The sequence below is a fragment of the Triturus cristatus genome, chromosome 12 (genome assembly GCF_964204655.1).
Source record: "Triturus cristatus chromosome 12, aTriCri1.1, whole genome shotgun sequence".
NCBI classification, from domain to species: Eukaryota; Metazoa; Chordata; class Amphibia; order Caudata; family Salamandridae; genus Triturus; species Triturus cristatus.
Window position 1 is genome coordinate 764,710,008 of NC_140595.1, and position 18,190 is coordinate 764,728,197.

Here is an 18,190-nt window from a genome sequence, read left to right on the forward strand (position 1 = left end):
TGTATGGTACTTGTGCGACTCGTACGTAAAAACATACGGATACGAGTCGTACGGTATTTTTTTTTACCGGATCGGAACCGGCACCTATATTTGGAAAAAGTCACTTGTATTTAGATTTCTAGTACAAAAGAGTGTGGGGACTACACACCAATCAACTAAACAAGCATCAAGTGAATTTTCCTTGTAAGTAGCAGTTTGAGGTGTTGAAACTGTCAGTGTCTATCATTCAACTTATTTCAATTGCACAAAGGTTGATGGGAGGAATGCTTGCAAATAGTCTAACCACTATCAATCACTCATGCTAGCACTTCAGCCCATTGTTTCTCACCCAATGTGCCCCTCTAGAAAATGTGCGCCTTATGCAAATCAGTACTGACCCAGCGCCTCATGGGAACAATCTGTCCTAAACTGCCAGACGAGGATCCCTCCAAAAGGGAACACATGCAACCCCAGAGAGTTTTGAGCCTTGTTTAGCCTTGTCAGTGAGATATTGCTTGGAACCTATGGCACAGTGAGCAAGGAACCCATGTCTGGGCATACCCTGGGTCACTTAGGCATTACAACAGCATTTGAGTTTTGAGAATTCCAAAATGTAGTAAATCGGTTTGTGTATGATCATGAACTTGCAGCTGCAAATTTTGTCTACAAATCAAAGTCAAAGTCAAAATTATCTTTATTCGGCCAATGCACATGACAATGAAAGCACAGATTTAAAAATAGTTCAGATTAAAATTAGAATATATGTAATTGACATCTTTTTCAAAACAAATGACATACAAAGTCACCTCTTCGGACAATTAACATGCATCATTTTTCCTCTATTTAATAGCAGCAATGATATAGCTGAGTAAGTACAGCAGTGAACATTTCGGGTGAAGCTAGACTTTGTAGTTGTAATAATCCTTCTTTATAGGAAGTAAAGTGCTAATGCAAAAGTATTTGGCATAAAAAGTGCATTTAAAAAGTATGGTACAAGGTGCAAAAGAGTATAAAGTGCACTGTGGATTGGGTAGAGATAGCGTCATATGGGCAACATGGTAGAGAGCCATACCAAGTGCCTACTAGAGCAAAGCCCGCTAAAACGTGGATCATACTCGGCCTCAGCCTACACAAATAGAATCTACATTCCGGATAAAAAATCCAGGATAAGTAAGGTTCCATGCCTTTGGTGGTACAAATCTGCATGTACGTGATGGCTGAACTCATATCAAGTTATCTTTCAAGTCTAAGTTCCTCTCTATGTGATTCAAAGCTTTGTTTGACTATTTCTTTAGATTTAGAGGTACTACTTTCAGACGAGTCAAAAAATGACTATGTCCCAGTGTTTAAAAGTTATTTTTAACATAGACCAACCATGGGATAGCGGACAGGTTATCTGGACTAAGGCAGTCTGCCAGTACGCGCCTTGAAAACTCTGCCCTGGTAGTATACCACAGCTTTAGCCACAATAATAGAGGGGCATATTAACTTGGTGCTGCACAGAACCAGTGCCCAATTCCAGATGGGTGATAAGACTCGATGTAGCTTTCAGAATGACTAAAAACCTACACAAAAATCTGTTTTCGGCTACCTGTAATTTTCCGGAGGTAGCATAGCCCCAGACTCCAGCTCCGCATGTGCCAACTGAAAGACACTTGCATTTATAGAGCTGGGTCCTCTCCTCGATTGGTTTATGGCCTAATCATTTAGCTTGTCTAAAGATTGTGTCACAGGCCGCCCCCATCTTTTACAATCTCTGATTTATTAACCTGTCCCATGTCCCATTCGCATCCAACTGTAGCCCTAGGTAATTAAAAGCAGGTACCTTTTCTATGAGTGTCCCCAAATATCAAAGTTTTTAGAGTTAGTCTTATTCGCAGGTCAATATGAATGATTTTTGCTGGTTCACCTTAAGATTGAGTTTGGTCATAAAATCATGAAAAACATTTAAACGTTTTTGAACACCATTGGCAGTTAATGCTAAAAGAGCAGCATCATTCGCATAGAGCATTGCCAGGACTGCCAGGGGACCTACTCTAGAGACGTCCTTGCTGTATGATCGTAATACAATTCACAAAAAATTGATATACAATAAAAAGAGGAAGGGGCTAATATACACCCCTGCCTGACACCTCTAGCAACTTTTATTGGACCATTAGAATCCCCATTCTGGGTATAGCAGACTTTTGCTGTGAAGTCCCAATGTAAACACTTTACGAGGTATAGGAGAGGAGAGGAGCGTCGACACCCGTCTGGGCCATCAGCTCCCACAATATACCCCTGTCTACTAGGTCAAAAGCACAGGAGAGGGCCAAAAAAGTCATATGCAAGGCATCTCCCGTGGATTTGACATATTTGCCCGTAATAGGTATGAGATTTAAGGTTTGCTCCACAACTCCTAAACTGGGTCGATAACACCTTTGTACTGGTGAGAAAAAAGGAGTTTACCTCTGCTCGGTCTTCCTCTTTACCCAATATTACCAGTCCCAGAATCTTTGCTGTAGAATAAATCAGTGAGATCTGGAAGTAACATGCAGGTGAATTTCGATCACCCTTTTTGTAAATGAGCACTATAATGGCTTCTCTCCTGGAGTCAATGAGATTACCCCTTACTGCTGACCTCAATACATTAGTGACCAAAGGGGCTCAAAACACCACATTGTGTTTAGTAAACCATTAGGGACCCTATCAATAATTTTCACTGTATATATATGTATCTGCTCTGAACATCCTGAAAATATGACCTAGATCAGCCCTCCTGGATCCACTCAGAGGTAGAGGGGTAATTCTGCAAGTACGAAAATGGTGGGTGGGCTGGGGTGATAGAGACATCTGTCAAGAAAACAGTTGGTATGGATGTTTTAACAGTAACAGAGTCTACAGATCTTCGGTAATCTATCTGGAAAGTCCCCCAATGCTAGAGGAGTGTGCTTTCATAGAAGTGCTTAATTTGAACCGGTGGTTTCTGGTGCTTGGCATCGGCACTTAATTGTCAACACTGGCACTTGTGATAGTCTGCCACAAGGTGGCACTGTCTGGCTAATTTAGAGATGATCACAACAATAGTCAATTATTAATTCAATATACATTAAAAATGACTATTATATGCTGCCCAATCTATTCTTATAGCTTTGGGTACCTGGAATAGACCGAATTGTTGCACTTGTAGGAGTGTGATGGTTAGTAGTTCTGTTGTTGCTATTATTGGCAATATGGCTGGGGCAATGTGTGGTGCAAGCTGCAGTGGCCTCCTGACGAGAGCCTTGGCACTTAATTTTTTACAAATTAAGCACTGCTTGATAGGATATGCTAATTCACACTTCATGCAAATTCCATATGGAGAACCAATCTCATGGGCATGAATAGAAAAAGGAAGTTTAACATTTTAATACATGAAAGTGAATGCAGAATGTTGCAAAATCTGTTTTAGCCTCTCTTTGAATCTAGCTTCTTCACTACATCAAGAAGGTGCGCTTCCAAAGGGAAACCACTGAGACATTCTTTGATGAACATGGCAACCCTCCAGTACTGTATGACATTGTAAACTGGCAGCAGGATCCTGAGACCATCTTCAAGCATGTGAAGGTGGGCAGCTATGACTCGATCGCCTCTTCAGGGAAGCCCTTTGTGATCAATTCTAGCTCTGTCCAATGGGCTGCTGGGAAGACACAGGTAAGGGCCTGCAACTTTCAGGTAGGACTCTATCACATCTGTTCTAATACCGTATTTAAGTGCACAAGCGTAAGGACATGCAGATCACTGGATAGATGCACATGCAAGGGGTTGTACTAAAACTGGCTGGGGTCTGTCCAATTCAGTAACATGGCCACACTATGAGGATATACATAAAGAACATAAGAATAGACCAATTTAGCAGATATCTCCTTTGGTATGAAAGTGAGGGAAGTGCTGAATGTTCATAAAAAACATCCATGTAGCTCATCACCGGGCCACACAATGAGCTACACCGGAAATTGCAACCTATCCTTGCATGCAAATATGGAAATTCCTGTCCTGAGATATGATAGAGCAAAGATTTATTACAACAGGTCAAGGATAGCAGTTATTTTACAAGAAATGAAATACAACTTAATGCAGCAGACCACACAGAATTCAATGTACATCACAAATGTCTAAATGCCATTCAGAAATAGCAGCCCCCAAATCAAGTTGAATCACAGACCTGTGCAAAAACAATGACCAATTTACAACACATTCGTAGTAAATGACACATTGGAACTACCGGGGTGCTTCGTACCTCTAGTTCCACCCTAAAACATTCTTTCTTCCATCATCATGAAACGCTGCGTAAATCTTTCAGAGGAAATCCACGCAAAAAGCATTCACACATATATGTGCTCAACCCACAGCTTATGAGAATTTCAGAATGCTATTGAATCAGATGGTGGAGGATGCTCATGCTGTATTTCTTGTTGTAAGTTTGTCCATCAAATCCGATGTTCACATTAAGATAAAGCCTTCTGCTGAGAGAAGAGAGGGGAATACATTTCCCTAAACGAAGGAGAGGTTAAGCCTTACAACTTGCCCTATCCAAGATGGTGGCCTCTCCATTGGATGTCCTCTGAGTTTCCAAGTGCAACATGAAGTTAGGGACTTTCCCGTGATGGAAATCCCTGATAAAACCATACATAAGAAGGCAGTTCTAAGTGAAGGAGGCATCATACCACATTCCTCACCTTATTTTTACACATTCTTAATCCCCTTGCTTCCATTGTTGTCCCTGTTTTTTTGGCTTATTAAGGTTGGAACTTTCAACTGTATTCAACTTCTGGAATTGGGTCCAGCACTTTTCTGCTTCTTGCTCTTCTTCAGGGGTTTGGTGCTTGGCACTCTTCATTTCTAATCTTCATCTTCAATCGAGATTCAGAAGATTGCCCAGGAGGTTTTACCCCTTTCTGAGGTTTACATCCTGTTTGGGATTCTCTTCAGGAGACACTTAACATCATTCAAATGTGCTATTCCGTGAAGGATGGCATCTCACTATTGGAAGGTCTCACCCTTTCTTTGGGCAATCTAGAAGGGAACTCAAGAGATGGTTCAAGCGCCCAGTCTTTGGCAAATACAGATCACCATTATGGACTGTCATTTTATGTTCATTGTGCAAAACGGCCCACACAGCAGTACTGCAATGAGCTGCAAATGTGGAATAATATTGGACTCATGCTGTCTTAGGGCACCAGGTGTTCTTTTTCTGTAAAGCATTCTGCCTGTGTGGCACAGTGCAAATGGGAACTGCAAAAGAAGAGCTGGGAAGGTCTGTACTGGAAAAATCTGGAGCCCTAGGTCTTGATCTGGTTTGCTTATAAATGCCTAATTTTATCTTACAAGCTGAACACTTCTATGGTGAAGCCTTATTTGTAAGAGGTCGCAAATTCCTGTACCCATCAGAACAATGACAGGTGCCCATCCATGGCCACCATTGTCTTGATAATCATGATGGAGAGGATCTGCATATTTTCCTGCCAACCGGTGCACCGATATGCAGATTTCATTGTGCATTATGTGAAAAAAGTTCAAAATTATATCCTTTTAAGATATCTTACATTTACATCACTTATACACTGCATTTGTGGAACAGCCCTCCTGAAAATATAATATTGGCATATTGTTCCCCATGGCCTACACAGTTGATGGGGACAGCATAAGATGTAACTAAGACAGGTTATGAGTGACACGCCAAAAGATTTTGTTTGCTCCTTCTGTAGCACAAATCAAGGACTTTCATTACTTTAACTTTCGTTCAAGACACTACTGTGCATGTTAAAGTAGCTTATTAGTCAACTGTGGTGCACATTGTACCCATCTAAATTTGGACATGAGTGTCAGTTTCAGAATTCTTTCATCCTGCTGTGGTATCAAGCCTCATTTTCTGTAATAAGAATTAATGCATTTCGACAATAAATAAACGCACAAGCCTTGGTGAGAACCTACTAGTCTTCTTGGAATTTGCGGCTTTGCATCATTTGAGAAGAGCCCTTTGCTCCTTTGTCAAATTCTCCATACCTGTGCCCTGCTACAAACTCCTGTCAACTAGGAACATTTTCAAGTTCCGCCTATCATTGTAAGTGCAAATAACCACAATAGCCTCACATTCTGCCTGAGTCAACCTCCTATCATGCCTCCCTTGTATAGTGTCTTCTTTCCAATCTGGCTTATTGAAGCAGATATCAGTTTCAGTTGCGATCTCAAAAAGGTTTGATGGAATATTTAACATTCATAATTTATCTCTCATCCCCTGTGACCTTGTTTTGTTTCTTAAGACACCTGTCTCTGTCTGCAGTCCTGGTTGCCGCAGTGGGTTCAGGAAAGTTGTCATCCCAGGAAAGCCTATTTGTTGCTTCCAGTGTGTTCCATGCCTTCCTGGGGAAATTTCTAACCCAACAGGTAAGAGATCAGCAGATAAAGACATTTAACATTTAATGATTTTCTTGTGATTAAACAACGGCTTTTATGTAGTTTCCATTATATTTACCTTTCAGACTCTAACGAATGCTTTGGATGTCCCTGGGATCTCTGGCCCAATGATAAACAGAACAGATGTATCCCAAAGGTCACAGAGTTTCTGGCCTATCAGGAACCTTTCGGTGCTGTCTTAGCAACAACCAGCATTTCATTATCAGTGATCCCCATTGTCATCTTTGGGCTCTTCATTCATTACCGGAACACCCCTGTCGTCAAAGCCAGCAATTCTAATCTCAGCTACATCCTGCTCCTGTCACTCTCCTTGTGCTTTCTCTGTTCTTTGGCATTTATAGGGTATCCAACAGCAGAAAAATGTCTTCTTCGTCAAGCAGCTTTTGGCATCACATTTGCTCTTTGCATCTCTTGCATCTTGGCCAGAACCATCATGGTGGTCATCGCCTTCAATGCCACTAAACCCCACAGTGTATTCAGAAGATGGGTTGGGCCTCAGTTGTCTTACATCATCATCAATGTTGGTACACTGATCCAGATTCTGCTGTGCGTCTTTTGGCTGGCTGTGACGCCTCCATTTTCAGAATATAACATTGACATTCAGCCCGGAATTATCCTAATCCAGTGTAATGAGGGATCTTCCATTGCCTTCTGGTGCATGCTGGGTTATCTGGGGCTTCTGGCCACCATTAGTTTCATAGTTGCCTTCCTGGCCAGAAAACTGCCCAATAGCTTCAATGAGGCTCAATACATCACCTTCAGCATGCTGGCCTTCCTCAGTGTCTGGCTGTCATTTATTCCTGCCTATCTGAGCACCAAGGGCAAATACATGGTGGCCATGGAGATTTTTGCTATCTTATCTTCTAGTTCTTCCTTAGTTTCCTGTATATATTTCCCCAAATGCTACGTTATCTTGTTTAGAGCTGAGATGAACACAAAAGGATATCTAATGGAGCGTGGAACAAGACAGAGTAGCAAGAAGAATGTGTTTTAGTGACTTATTATCCAGCATAAAGGACTTAGGGCCACATGTATAACCGACAGGTTTTGCAACTCTCAAATTGGGATTTTTAGCGACTCATGATTTAGGAGTCGCACAACCGGATGTACAGCAGTGTCCCAGACATTATTTGAGATTCCAAGTGGGTTGCAAGGGACTGCCTCATTAATATTCATGAAGCAGGTAACTATTTGCGGTCCATTGGGGATGGGTGGCACTCACAGGTATGTTGGCTTGCTGGTGTCAGCTGACCACCATGTCTGTGACAGCTTGTTAAATAAAGCAGTCTTTTTTTTTAAATGCAGCCAATTTTCCTTAAAGAAAAATAGGGATGCATTTCAAAAATAAAAATGAAATGTTTTCTTTTCATTTTTTTGACAGTAAGGACCACTGCCGTCTCTGAAAAAACGTTGGTGTCCCCTGTCACAAAGAGGAAGGGGTCCTTTGGGGACCCCCTCCTGTTTGAGAATGACTTACCACCATTTTGAAATTGGTGGCAACATGCGAATGTGTGGCGACCGCATTCCCGGTTGCAAAACATTCATACATACCAGTGCGACTCGCCATTAGGAAGGGATGCCCCTTACATGCCCCTTCCTAGTAGTGACTCCCAAACCCTATTTTGCAGGTCAGCGATAGGTTACCGACTTGCACAATAGGGTTGGTACATAGAAAAATGCATTTTACTGGTCGCAAAAGACCCGATGGGCCATTTGAGACCGGTCAAATGCGTACTACATCTGGCCCATCGTTTTTAATACTGAAATATCATCATACAACAAAACATGAAACAACCTTTAGTTTCCAGCTTTGAATTAAAATGAGAGGTCAAGGGCAGGATTTTGTAGCAGGATCGTGGAAGTACTGGCACCTGGGTTCCCATCTTCTTTCAGATGTTTAGAAGTGTCAGTTAGCATCGAAAAGCCTTCTTCTCACCAAAGTGGAACTCTTAAGTCAAAAAGTAAGCCCAAAATAATATGGACTTCATGAATAAAGCTAAGCATACTACTTTGGCATGTTCCCCTTTGTCACTGTTTGGCAACCATATGTTCTTGATTAACAGATCACCTGAATAACATTCATGGAGGCCTTGCGCAGGCCACACCACCGGGTTAAACTTTGTACTGCATGCAGAACTACTTAGTGCTACATGTAGCCAATTAACTATTGTAACCATTTTATGTGTTCCAAAATTCTATTATAAAGAGACCTGTTTGTAGCCATTGATGCAGCGTGGAATTTCAAATCCTCCCTTTGTCACAGACCATATATCACACTAACGCATTCACTCAATGCATTCATTGGTGGGACCCATAACACCAACACTCACACTTTTCTGGTCTGCTCTTACAGGAGAGATGAGTGTTCCAAACGCTGACATGAAAGGAATACTTTATAACTTAAAGGAAATTTATTTACATAATCATACATTAAATATCCTTAATCCAGCACATCTAAAAACCTGAACCTCGAGATATTCCTTCCACTTTGCCGATGGATCAAATTCGTTGAGTTGGAGAAGTGATTTTAATCCTCTTTCATTTACATTCAAATCTTAATCTATTCCTTCTCAATAAATAACCCAACCCATTTGCTTGTTAATCAATAATATTGTTTATCTAATTAATGTAAGAATTTAGTAAATTATTATTCAAACCACAGAACACCATATTTACCTAATCTGGCTATTAGTCGTCCTCTAAGTCAATCAAGTCGTCATGTAGCACGCTACAGTCCCAAAGATTGGGTCTGGACCATAAGCGTGTACGCATCAATCAATGCCCATCATTTCGAGAGTCCTCAGTTCATCAGGAAATTGGGCAGCAATTTAGTCTGGCAAAGATTCAGGGAAACAGTTGTCCTGTAGTGTCACCATCCTCTCCGTCAGCATAACGTCAGGCAAAAGGAAAAGGTCCGCACAACTCACTATTCTACCATCTTTTTATAATGAAATTAATGACAAAATGTAACGAAAGTCAGTTTTGGGCACTTCTGATTGGTTGGTTAAGATCGTCCGTTTCGGTTTCCCAAAGTCTATGATGTCACACCGTCAGACATGATCCATCCGGTTGTCAAAATTGTCCATTTTTAAAGCTCTTGGCAAAAGTCCAGTTGTGACCTTGTTCGGGTACAGGCTGTGTAGGTCATCTTGAGGTCTAAATGTATTATTTCAAGTGGACTTTCTCTCAATCTTTCATCTGGAACTTCTCTTTCAGTAATTTCTTTTATTGTCTCTTCACTGTCTTTTTCTTTGTCTTTTTCTTGTCTTTTCTTAGAACATTGAATTCCTTGTTCAGTCTCTGAGCTGGTATCAGAAATCTGTAGCCTTCTTCTCAAGGAAATACTTCTGGGGACAAATGTTAGACTTGGCTCTGATTCCCCCCTTTCAGGGGTCTCTTTTGTTTTTGGCTCTCCGTCATCTGATTCAGTACTTGATTCTGATTCGTCAAAATACTCCTTTTCTGTGCTATCCACTGGATTTGGAATTCTCAATGTATGACTTGCATGAATCCAGTTTTTCAGTCCAGCACATTTCACAGCTGTTGTTGTCAAAATGTTTTATCGTGGTTTTACCCACCTTGGAACCAAACAGTTTCTTCTTCTGTGTACTTTTATTCTCACCCAGTCCCCTGGGCTCAGATCATGGGCTTGCTTCTTTTCAAGGGTGGTGGCATCCGCTCCAACCTGATGAAACACAGAATGAACTGCTTCAGCCAGGCTCTTACAGTATTCCAACACCATGTCATCAGTTATAGTCATCAGCTTGTTGACTGGTATGAAAACATGTTGCATCGCCCTTCCCATGATAATTTAATGGGGGCTCAACCCTGTAGTTCTGTCTGGAATCGATCTAATAGTCATGAGTACCAGAGGCAAGACATCAGGACATTTCATACCTGTGGCTAAACACATTTTCCCTATCCTGTTTTTGACAGTACCATTCATCTGTTCCACCACACCAGAAGCCTCTGGGCGGTAGGCACAATGTAGTTTTTGTTGTACATTCAATGCTTTACAAATCAATTTTATGATCTCGTTATGGAAATGTCTTCCTCGGTCTGATTCAATGGTTACTGGGAATCCGAATGTAGGGGTAAATTCCCTCAAAAGTAATTTTGCCACTGTCATTCCATCATTCCTTCTTGTTGGGAATGCTTCTACCCATCTAGAAAACAGACAGACCATAACTAGAACATACCTCAACCTGTTACAGGGAGGCATCTCAATGAAATCCACTTGCATTCTGGTAAAAGGCCCTCCTTCTCGACCTATTGTTCCTAGACTCACTACTGTCTTTCTGCCAGGATTGTATTGTTGACATATTAGGCATCTTTGACAAACACTTTCTGCTACAAGTCTGAATTTTGCATTGTACCAGGTCTGCTTAAATGACCTGATCATTGCATCTCTCCCTATGTGTTCCTGACCATGATACATCCGTGCCATGGCAGACATCATGCTATCAGGCATAACTGGTCTTCCATCCCGATAGACCCACACATGATCCTTCTCTCTTGGTGCACATCCTGCTTTTTCCCACTGCTTCATTTCCTCATCTCCTGCTTCTTCCTGTAACTGTCTCACTTCTTCCCAGGTACCCACAATGTTAGTAAACATCAAAGAACAAGAAATCACCTCGTTCTCCTTGGCCCTGTTAATGGAATTCTGATTACGTGCACAGTATTGAGCCATGTCGTTGGCATATTTATTGCCAGTGGCGATGTAATCACCACTTTGACTGTGGGCAGCACACTTCACAAAAGCCAATTGCCTAGGCAGCTGTATCGCCTCAAGCAATTTTCCAACCACTTCAGCATTCTTAATGGGAGTTCCACTTGATGGAAAAAAACCTCTCTGCAGCCATATTTGACCGAAGTCGTGTACGACTCCGAAATCATACTGGCTGTCAGTTATCACAGTCACTCTCACACCTTTCCCAATCTTGCATGCTCTAGTCAAAGCAACAAGTTCAGCTACTTGGGCCGATTTTACTCCTTTCAGGTAGGATGCTTCCATCACTGCTGCAACTGTGCATACCGCATATGCTGCACTCAACACTCCATCATCTGTTCTCAAACAAGACCCATCAACAAACATGACAAAATCACATTCTGGTAAAGGTACATCTTTTATGTCAGGTCGTGGTTTTGTACAGAAATCGAGTACATCCAGACAGTCATGATCTGCTTCATCTCTGACTTCTGCATTCTCAGCATCAGGCAAGTCAAGTCAAGTCAGAGGCATTTCTATTGCACAAGACATATCACTCCGAAGAGTCTCATGGCGCTTGCAGTGGCTATGGAGCGGAAAGAACTGGGGAAGATTACTGATCAAATATCCATGTCTTCAGCTTGTTTCGAAAACAACTATGAAGGGGGGTGGATCATAGGTCAGCAGGCAATTTATTCCAAGAGGCCGGGGCTAGGTACGAAAAAGATCTACCACCTTGTCTGGTGGTGAATATTCTGAAGGGGGTAAGCAAAGACTTGGTACTGGACCTAAGTGCCTTCTGAGGCTTGTACCAACAGAGATTTTTGGACCAGTATTGTGGGCTCTTCCCATAAAGATACTTATGCGTAAGGCATAAGCCCTTGAAGAGAATGCGCTTTCTCACTAGGAGCCAGTGTAGAGCTCTGAGACATGGGGCAGAAGATGTTTGATGAGGCAGGTTCAAGATCAATTTAGCCGCAATGTTTTGTAGAATCTGCAGTTTGTTTAAAAAGGTTTCATTGATGGACTGTAAAAGTGCGTTGCCGTAGTCCATTCGGTTAGTAATCAGACCCTGAAGCAAAGGTTTTCTGGCTTCCAAGGGGATCCATTTAAAAACTTTCCGCAATGTGCGCATTATTCCGAAACATGTACTAATAATATGGTTGACCTGGGCCCTCATGGACAGTTGATTGTCCATGTAAAAGCCCAGATTACGAACCACCTCTTTGGGGACAGGACAGGTGCCAAGGTCGGAGGGCCACCAGTCTGGCGACCATGTTCTGGCGCTTTCCCAAAAAGCATGATCTCAGATTTTGTACCGTTCAGTTGAAGGTGGTTACTATTCATCCACCTGTTGATGTGGGACATACAGTTTTTAAAACGCACCATGGTTTCATTTGGGTCAGGACCCAGTGTGACTATGATCCGAGTGTCATCGGCATACGATATGACATCAAATCCGTAAGCTCTAATCACTGGAGCCAGTGGAGTCATGTACAGATTAAAGAGGGTAGGACTCAGAATGGAACCTTGTGGTACACCCATCGTGACAGGTCTTGTGGAGGGGATACTGAGTCCCGACTGAACAATGGTTTTACGGTCCGAAAGGCAACTTCTGAACCTTTTCAGGGCCTTACCACTGACACCGATCTCCCACAGCCGATGTTCTAAAATGCTGTGAGAGATGGTGTCAAATGCAGCCGACAGGTCGAGGAGTATGAGGATAACCGATTGATGTCTCTCCAGAGCCCGCCTGATATTATCTGTGACCTCGACCAGTGCCGTCTCAGTGCTGTGAGCAGCTCTTAACCCAGACTGTGAGGGGTCTTGTAGATTGTGACTCTCCAGAAGGACAACTAGTTGCTGATTAACAAGAGATTCCAATACTTTCTCAAAATAGGGGAGTAAAGAAATTGGACGATAATTGTAGAGAAGTTTAGGATCGGCCATGGGCTTTTTCAGAATGGGCTTCACACGGGCAATCTTCCAGCTTGAATGAAAAACGGCTTCTGATAGTGATTTATTAAAGAGATCTGTAATGTTTTCGACCAATGCAGGGGCAATCGTTAGAAATAGTTTTGGGGGGATCAAATCAGTGGGGAACCGGATTTTATCTTTTGCAAGGCCTTAACCACTAGTTTAGGGTCAACATTAGTAAATTCATCAAGAAGATGAGAAGGGGCTGCGCGGGTATCAGACTCGTTGACTGGATCCGAACTATTGTCATAAAGAGTCAAAGATCGGTGGATGGTTAGAATCTTTTCTTCAAAGAAGTTGGAAAGAGAGTCCACCCAGTGTTGAAAAATGGGTACGGACGTCAGGTTCCTAGGGATTGTAAATTCCTTCAGGACCTTGTAAAGCTCCTTGGTGGAGTTGCCTGCCTTATTTATCCTGTCGGTTAGAAACAGTTTTTTTGCCGTTTTAATTTCCGTCATATAGCTATGGTGAGCTTCTTTATAAATGGCATGGTCCTCAGAGCATTTACTCTTACGCAATGTTGAAGGATTCACATTCAAGCATCTCACAAGACTTCCGTTTGTTGCACCTAATATGACTTTTTCATACTTAGTCAGCCGACTATGTGCCATATACGGAGTGCAACTCCTTGTCAAAAGGATTGCCACATCATGAGGTACAAACACCTTCACAAGATATCCCATTACAATTCCTTCACTCTGTTCCAAACTCCGACAGGTAGCAGCCACTGCTATCAAACACCCAGGTAGGGCTACAGCTACTGGGTCCAGCATTGATGAGAAATATGCAATTGGTATCCTCAGTTTTCCATGCTTCTGTATTAGAACAGAGAGTGCACATCCATTCCTCTCACTGCAGTACAACTCAAACTCTTTCTCATAATCAGGCATACCTAATGCCGGTGCTTCACACAACCCATCTCTCCATCGTTTAAAAGCTGCCAATTCTTCTTTATTCAAATCAATGGGATCTCTCACATCACTTCTTGTCAATCGTACCAAAGGTTTTGCAAGCAACAAAAAATTGCTGATCCACTGACAACAGTATCCAACCATTCCAAGAAACATCCTCACCTCTCTTTAGGTCAAGGGTGCTCTCATTCCTTTTATGATCCTGATTCTGTCAATTTTGATCTTTCTCAGTCCCTTTTCAGTATTGTGGCCTAAATATTGTACTTCTTTCTTGCAAAATTGTAATTTTGATGGTGACACTTTAAGTCCTCCATCTGCCAGATGATTCAGCAAGGCTATAGTGTCTATCTCCCAAGCTTCACGAGTTTTCGACGCCACAAGAAGGTCGTCGATGTATTGAACTAACACTGAATTTGCGGGCATTTCTAGACTTTCCAAAGACTTCTTTAATAGCTGATTAAATATTGAGGGGCTTTCTGTATACCCATGTGGAATTCGGCACCAAGCCAAGGTACGTTCGCCAAAACGAAACGCAAATATTTGCTGGCTGTCATGGTGCAATGGGATAGAAAAAAAAGCATGGCATAGATCAATCACTGTATACCATTCTACATCATGGGGAATCTGATACAAAATCACAGATGGATTTGGTACAATAGGACAGCAAGACACAACAATTTTGTTTATCTTTCTCAGATCTTGTACTATCCTGAACTTTCCATTAGGCTTTTTCAGTCCCATAATTGGTGAATTAAATGGACTACTCATTATTGCTCTCAGAATGCCTTTTTTTATCATTTTCTCAATCACAGGAGTAACTCCTTCAATTATTTCAGGTGTCAATTTATATTGAGGGACATTTGGATAGCTTACTCCTTCCTTCACTGTTATTTTTACTGGATCTACAGTTCTCATTAATCCCACATCTTCTCCTGTGAAATCCCAAACCTGCTTTTCCGGACTGTTTCAATTCTTTAGGTAATTCATCAGGGTTAAATACAGCATAGGTTTCAGTAACCTCATTTTCCCTGTTTGCCATTGTCATTTTATACAACACATCTTCATCTGGGGTCTCAAAGGCTATGCCATCAGGGGTACAGAATATAGTGCAATTCATCTTACACAGCAAATCCCTACCTAATAAATTCACAGGACTGGTATCACACACAACAAAGCGGTGCATTTCGGAAAATTTCCCTATACTGACTTTCACTGGCTCTGTAAGATAAGTTTTAATATGTCTGTTGGATACACCAACTACTTGGATCGTTTCATCCGAGAGAGGAAGGTTCTTAACATCAGCTGACCTGACAGTAGATCGAGTAGCACCAGTATCAACTAGGAAAGTAATACTTTCATTATTTATCTTCCCATCGACAAATGGGCCTGTCTGGTCTACCTCTAGATTTGTGCCAAGTACACACTCTTCTTCCTCCCTTTGGCACCGTCAATTACCCTCTTCTAAATCACTCTCATCGCGTTGTAGCCAATACTGCGAAACAGCGCTAGCGCGCGGCAGCTTGTTTACCTATTCTTCATTGTAGAATCCTGTTTCGTTACTATATTTCTGGGAGTTTTTGCTCTGTGGAAAAGGCGGTTTTGGCACCTGATTCTGTTGGGTTACAACCTGCTGCTGTCGCTGCAGTTTACCACTCACCACATTCTGCACCTGTGGATTCAATGATGTATTTTCATTGTTAGTACTTGGGGGAAATTTACACTCGGATTTCCAATGCCCTATCCATCCGCAATTATGACATGGGAATTTCTTTTTAGCTTCTTCTATATTAAAATTTCCCTTACCTTTCCCAGGAATTAACTTTTGTCTCGGTCCTGAATTATTCGCTTGTTAAGCTAATTGAGCTTCCTGCCTCTCTGCTACCTTTACTTGTGCCCACATAGCCTTCTCTTTTAATTTTCGCTGTTTTGCTTCAATCTCATCACTGAAATATTTTGCATGTCTCAATACTTCATTAATTTTCTTATTTTGCTAATCTACAGTATGTTGTTTTATCATTTCACTAATCTCTGGACGTAGACCATATACAAATCTGTATACAAAATTACTTAAATCCTTTTCACTCAAATTTTCATCACCACTAAACTGTTTGAAGGCTAAAATCAGCCTCTCGTAATCTGCATGTACTGACTCTTTGCTTTCCTGATGTGTTCTGTCAATTTTCACCCAATCTGTTTCTTTAGGAGGTACTTTGTTTTTCAGAAAGGCAATAACCTGTTCATATTTCTTCATTACCTCGGGGTCTGGAGCCCCTGTTTTTGGATCTCTAGGGTATTCCTGAGTTGGCCAATTGATCATTAATTTGCACTCTGTCCATAAATCTGCTGGTACTATTATGTAGGCCTGGGCGAAGCACTACGCTACGCTCGCGTAGTTTGCGAAGTTCGCGCTACTTCGCGCTACGCGAACTGCACGTAGCACAGTGCGAACACGCGTAGCGTAGTGTTGCGTAGTGCTGCGGTCATTTTTTGCTTGCTCGCGGTCCTCAACGTCAAGTTGGCGACCGCGAGCAAGCAAAATGACATCCTGGCGAGACTTTTTCCTTGTTCGCGATCGCGAGCATGGAAAATAAACCTCCCGGCGAGATTCCCAACGCGAGAAGGTCAGGTTTCTCATTGCGAGGGGTCGCGTATGCTCGCGACCGCTCGCGATGAGAAACTACCAGTTCGCGTTGAGAAAGCTGCAGCTCGAGTAAAAATCTACTCGAGCAGCAGAAAACTACAGCTCGCACTGTGCAAGATGCCATTTTCAATGATTGCACAGTGCCGGTTGCTTGTCCGCACTGTGCAATCATTGAAAACAACATCTTGCACAGTGCGAACATGTTACTTCACAGTTCGCGAAGTGCTACGCGTAGCTCGCGTAGTGCGAACTTCACTTTGCGTAGCTTCGCGAAGTGCTACTTCGCGAACTACGCCCACCCTTACTATTATGTCAAATAAGCTATTCAGATCAATCCATAATACTTTAGACAACTTCACAAATCTGTCCACTTGCCTATACCACTCAACAGGCTTTACGCGTATTCGAGGGAAATCATTTGTAAATGACAAAATATCCTGTCTTGTCCATGGAATATGTACATATCCTCCTCCTGGAATTTCTCTCATGGGGCACTCTGTTACTACCTTTTCTTTTTCTCGTACAGGGAATGCTGCAAACGTTTTATCTGGGGCATCATCTCGTTTTCGGTACCACCTGCTTCTCCATTTATCCACATCTCCCCATTTTCTCAGCAAGATAATTATTTCCTTAATCTGACTTATCCGTCCTGTGGTGTTCAAATTTTCAATATCTTTTTCAGTGAAATCTATTCGATATGGTTTTTGTAAAGCTGTTACCTTTTCAATATCTGTACCCATTTCATTTGCTACTTCTTCTAGTCTTTCGTGCAGATTTTTCGCTCTCCATGTTACACTTTTGCACAAAAATAGAAATTCCTAATCCTGATAAGTTTTTAATTTCTCTGTGGGGATAGTTCCTACTATTAACTCTTCCAGTACCATTCGTAATTTGGCCTCATCTATTGATTGGGATTCTTTGTCTTTTCTCTGCAAGCTTCTCAACCATTCACTTAATTCTTCCGTAGATGGACCTACTGGTTTCCCTACATTACCTCGTTCTGAATCCTTTTGTGTTTCTAATATTGACTCCGCCGTCATTGTATGTCTTTCAGCCAAGTTTGGGCCTATAAATGGGTTACTCGAAACATTTGGTTCGATCATACTCATTGTCTGTCTCCATGGATTTTCATTCTGGTTCTGCTTTGGCTTCTCAGCCTGTTTATTGCTATTATAAGGAACTGTTAAACAATGTTCGCTATCAAAAATAGGCATCACCGGGCCTATCGTCACTGGAACAGTCACAGCTTCTAGATTTTTAGTCAATTCTCGTATCTTTTCAGTTAATTCTAAGGTTGTTTTTGCTAATTCTGCAGAATTATCACCATTTACCTTACCCTCTGATTTTCTCTCTACCTCTCTAATGGAATTACTTTTCTCTAAATCTTGGGACACTGGTTCTGACTTAATGATTCGTAAAGTTACTCTCATTGGGGCACTTGTCAACATTTCTGGTTCTGATTGATACGGAGGTGGATTTTTAGAAAACATGTCATCAAGAACATCATCCTCCGATTCATCCACTCCATACACTCTT

At 41.8% G+C, this 18,190-nt stretch overlaps 1 protein-coding gene across 1 annotated transcript in view; it reads left to right on the top strand.

Annotated features, from left to right (window-relative positions):
* The window catches only part of LOC146782758 (extracellular calcium-sensing receptor-like), a 303,286-nt gene extending 295,878 nt beyond the window's left edge, over positions 1-7,408 (top strand). The window contains exons 6-8 of the mRNA XM_085637232.1: positions 3,427-3,651; positions 6,261-6,384; positions 6,480-7,408. Coding sequence (XP_085493358.1) covers positions 3,427-3,651; positions 6,261-6,384; positions 6,480-7,408 — 1,278 coding nt within the window. The remainder of the gene's footprint in view (positions 1-3,426; positions 3,652-6,260; positions 6,385-6,479) is intronic.
* Positions 7,409-18,190: the final 10,782 nt, after the last annotated feature.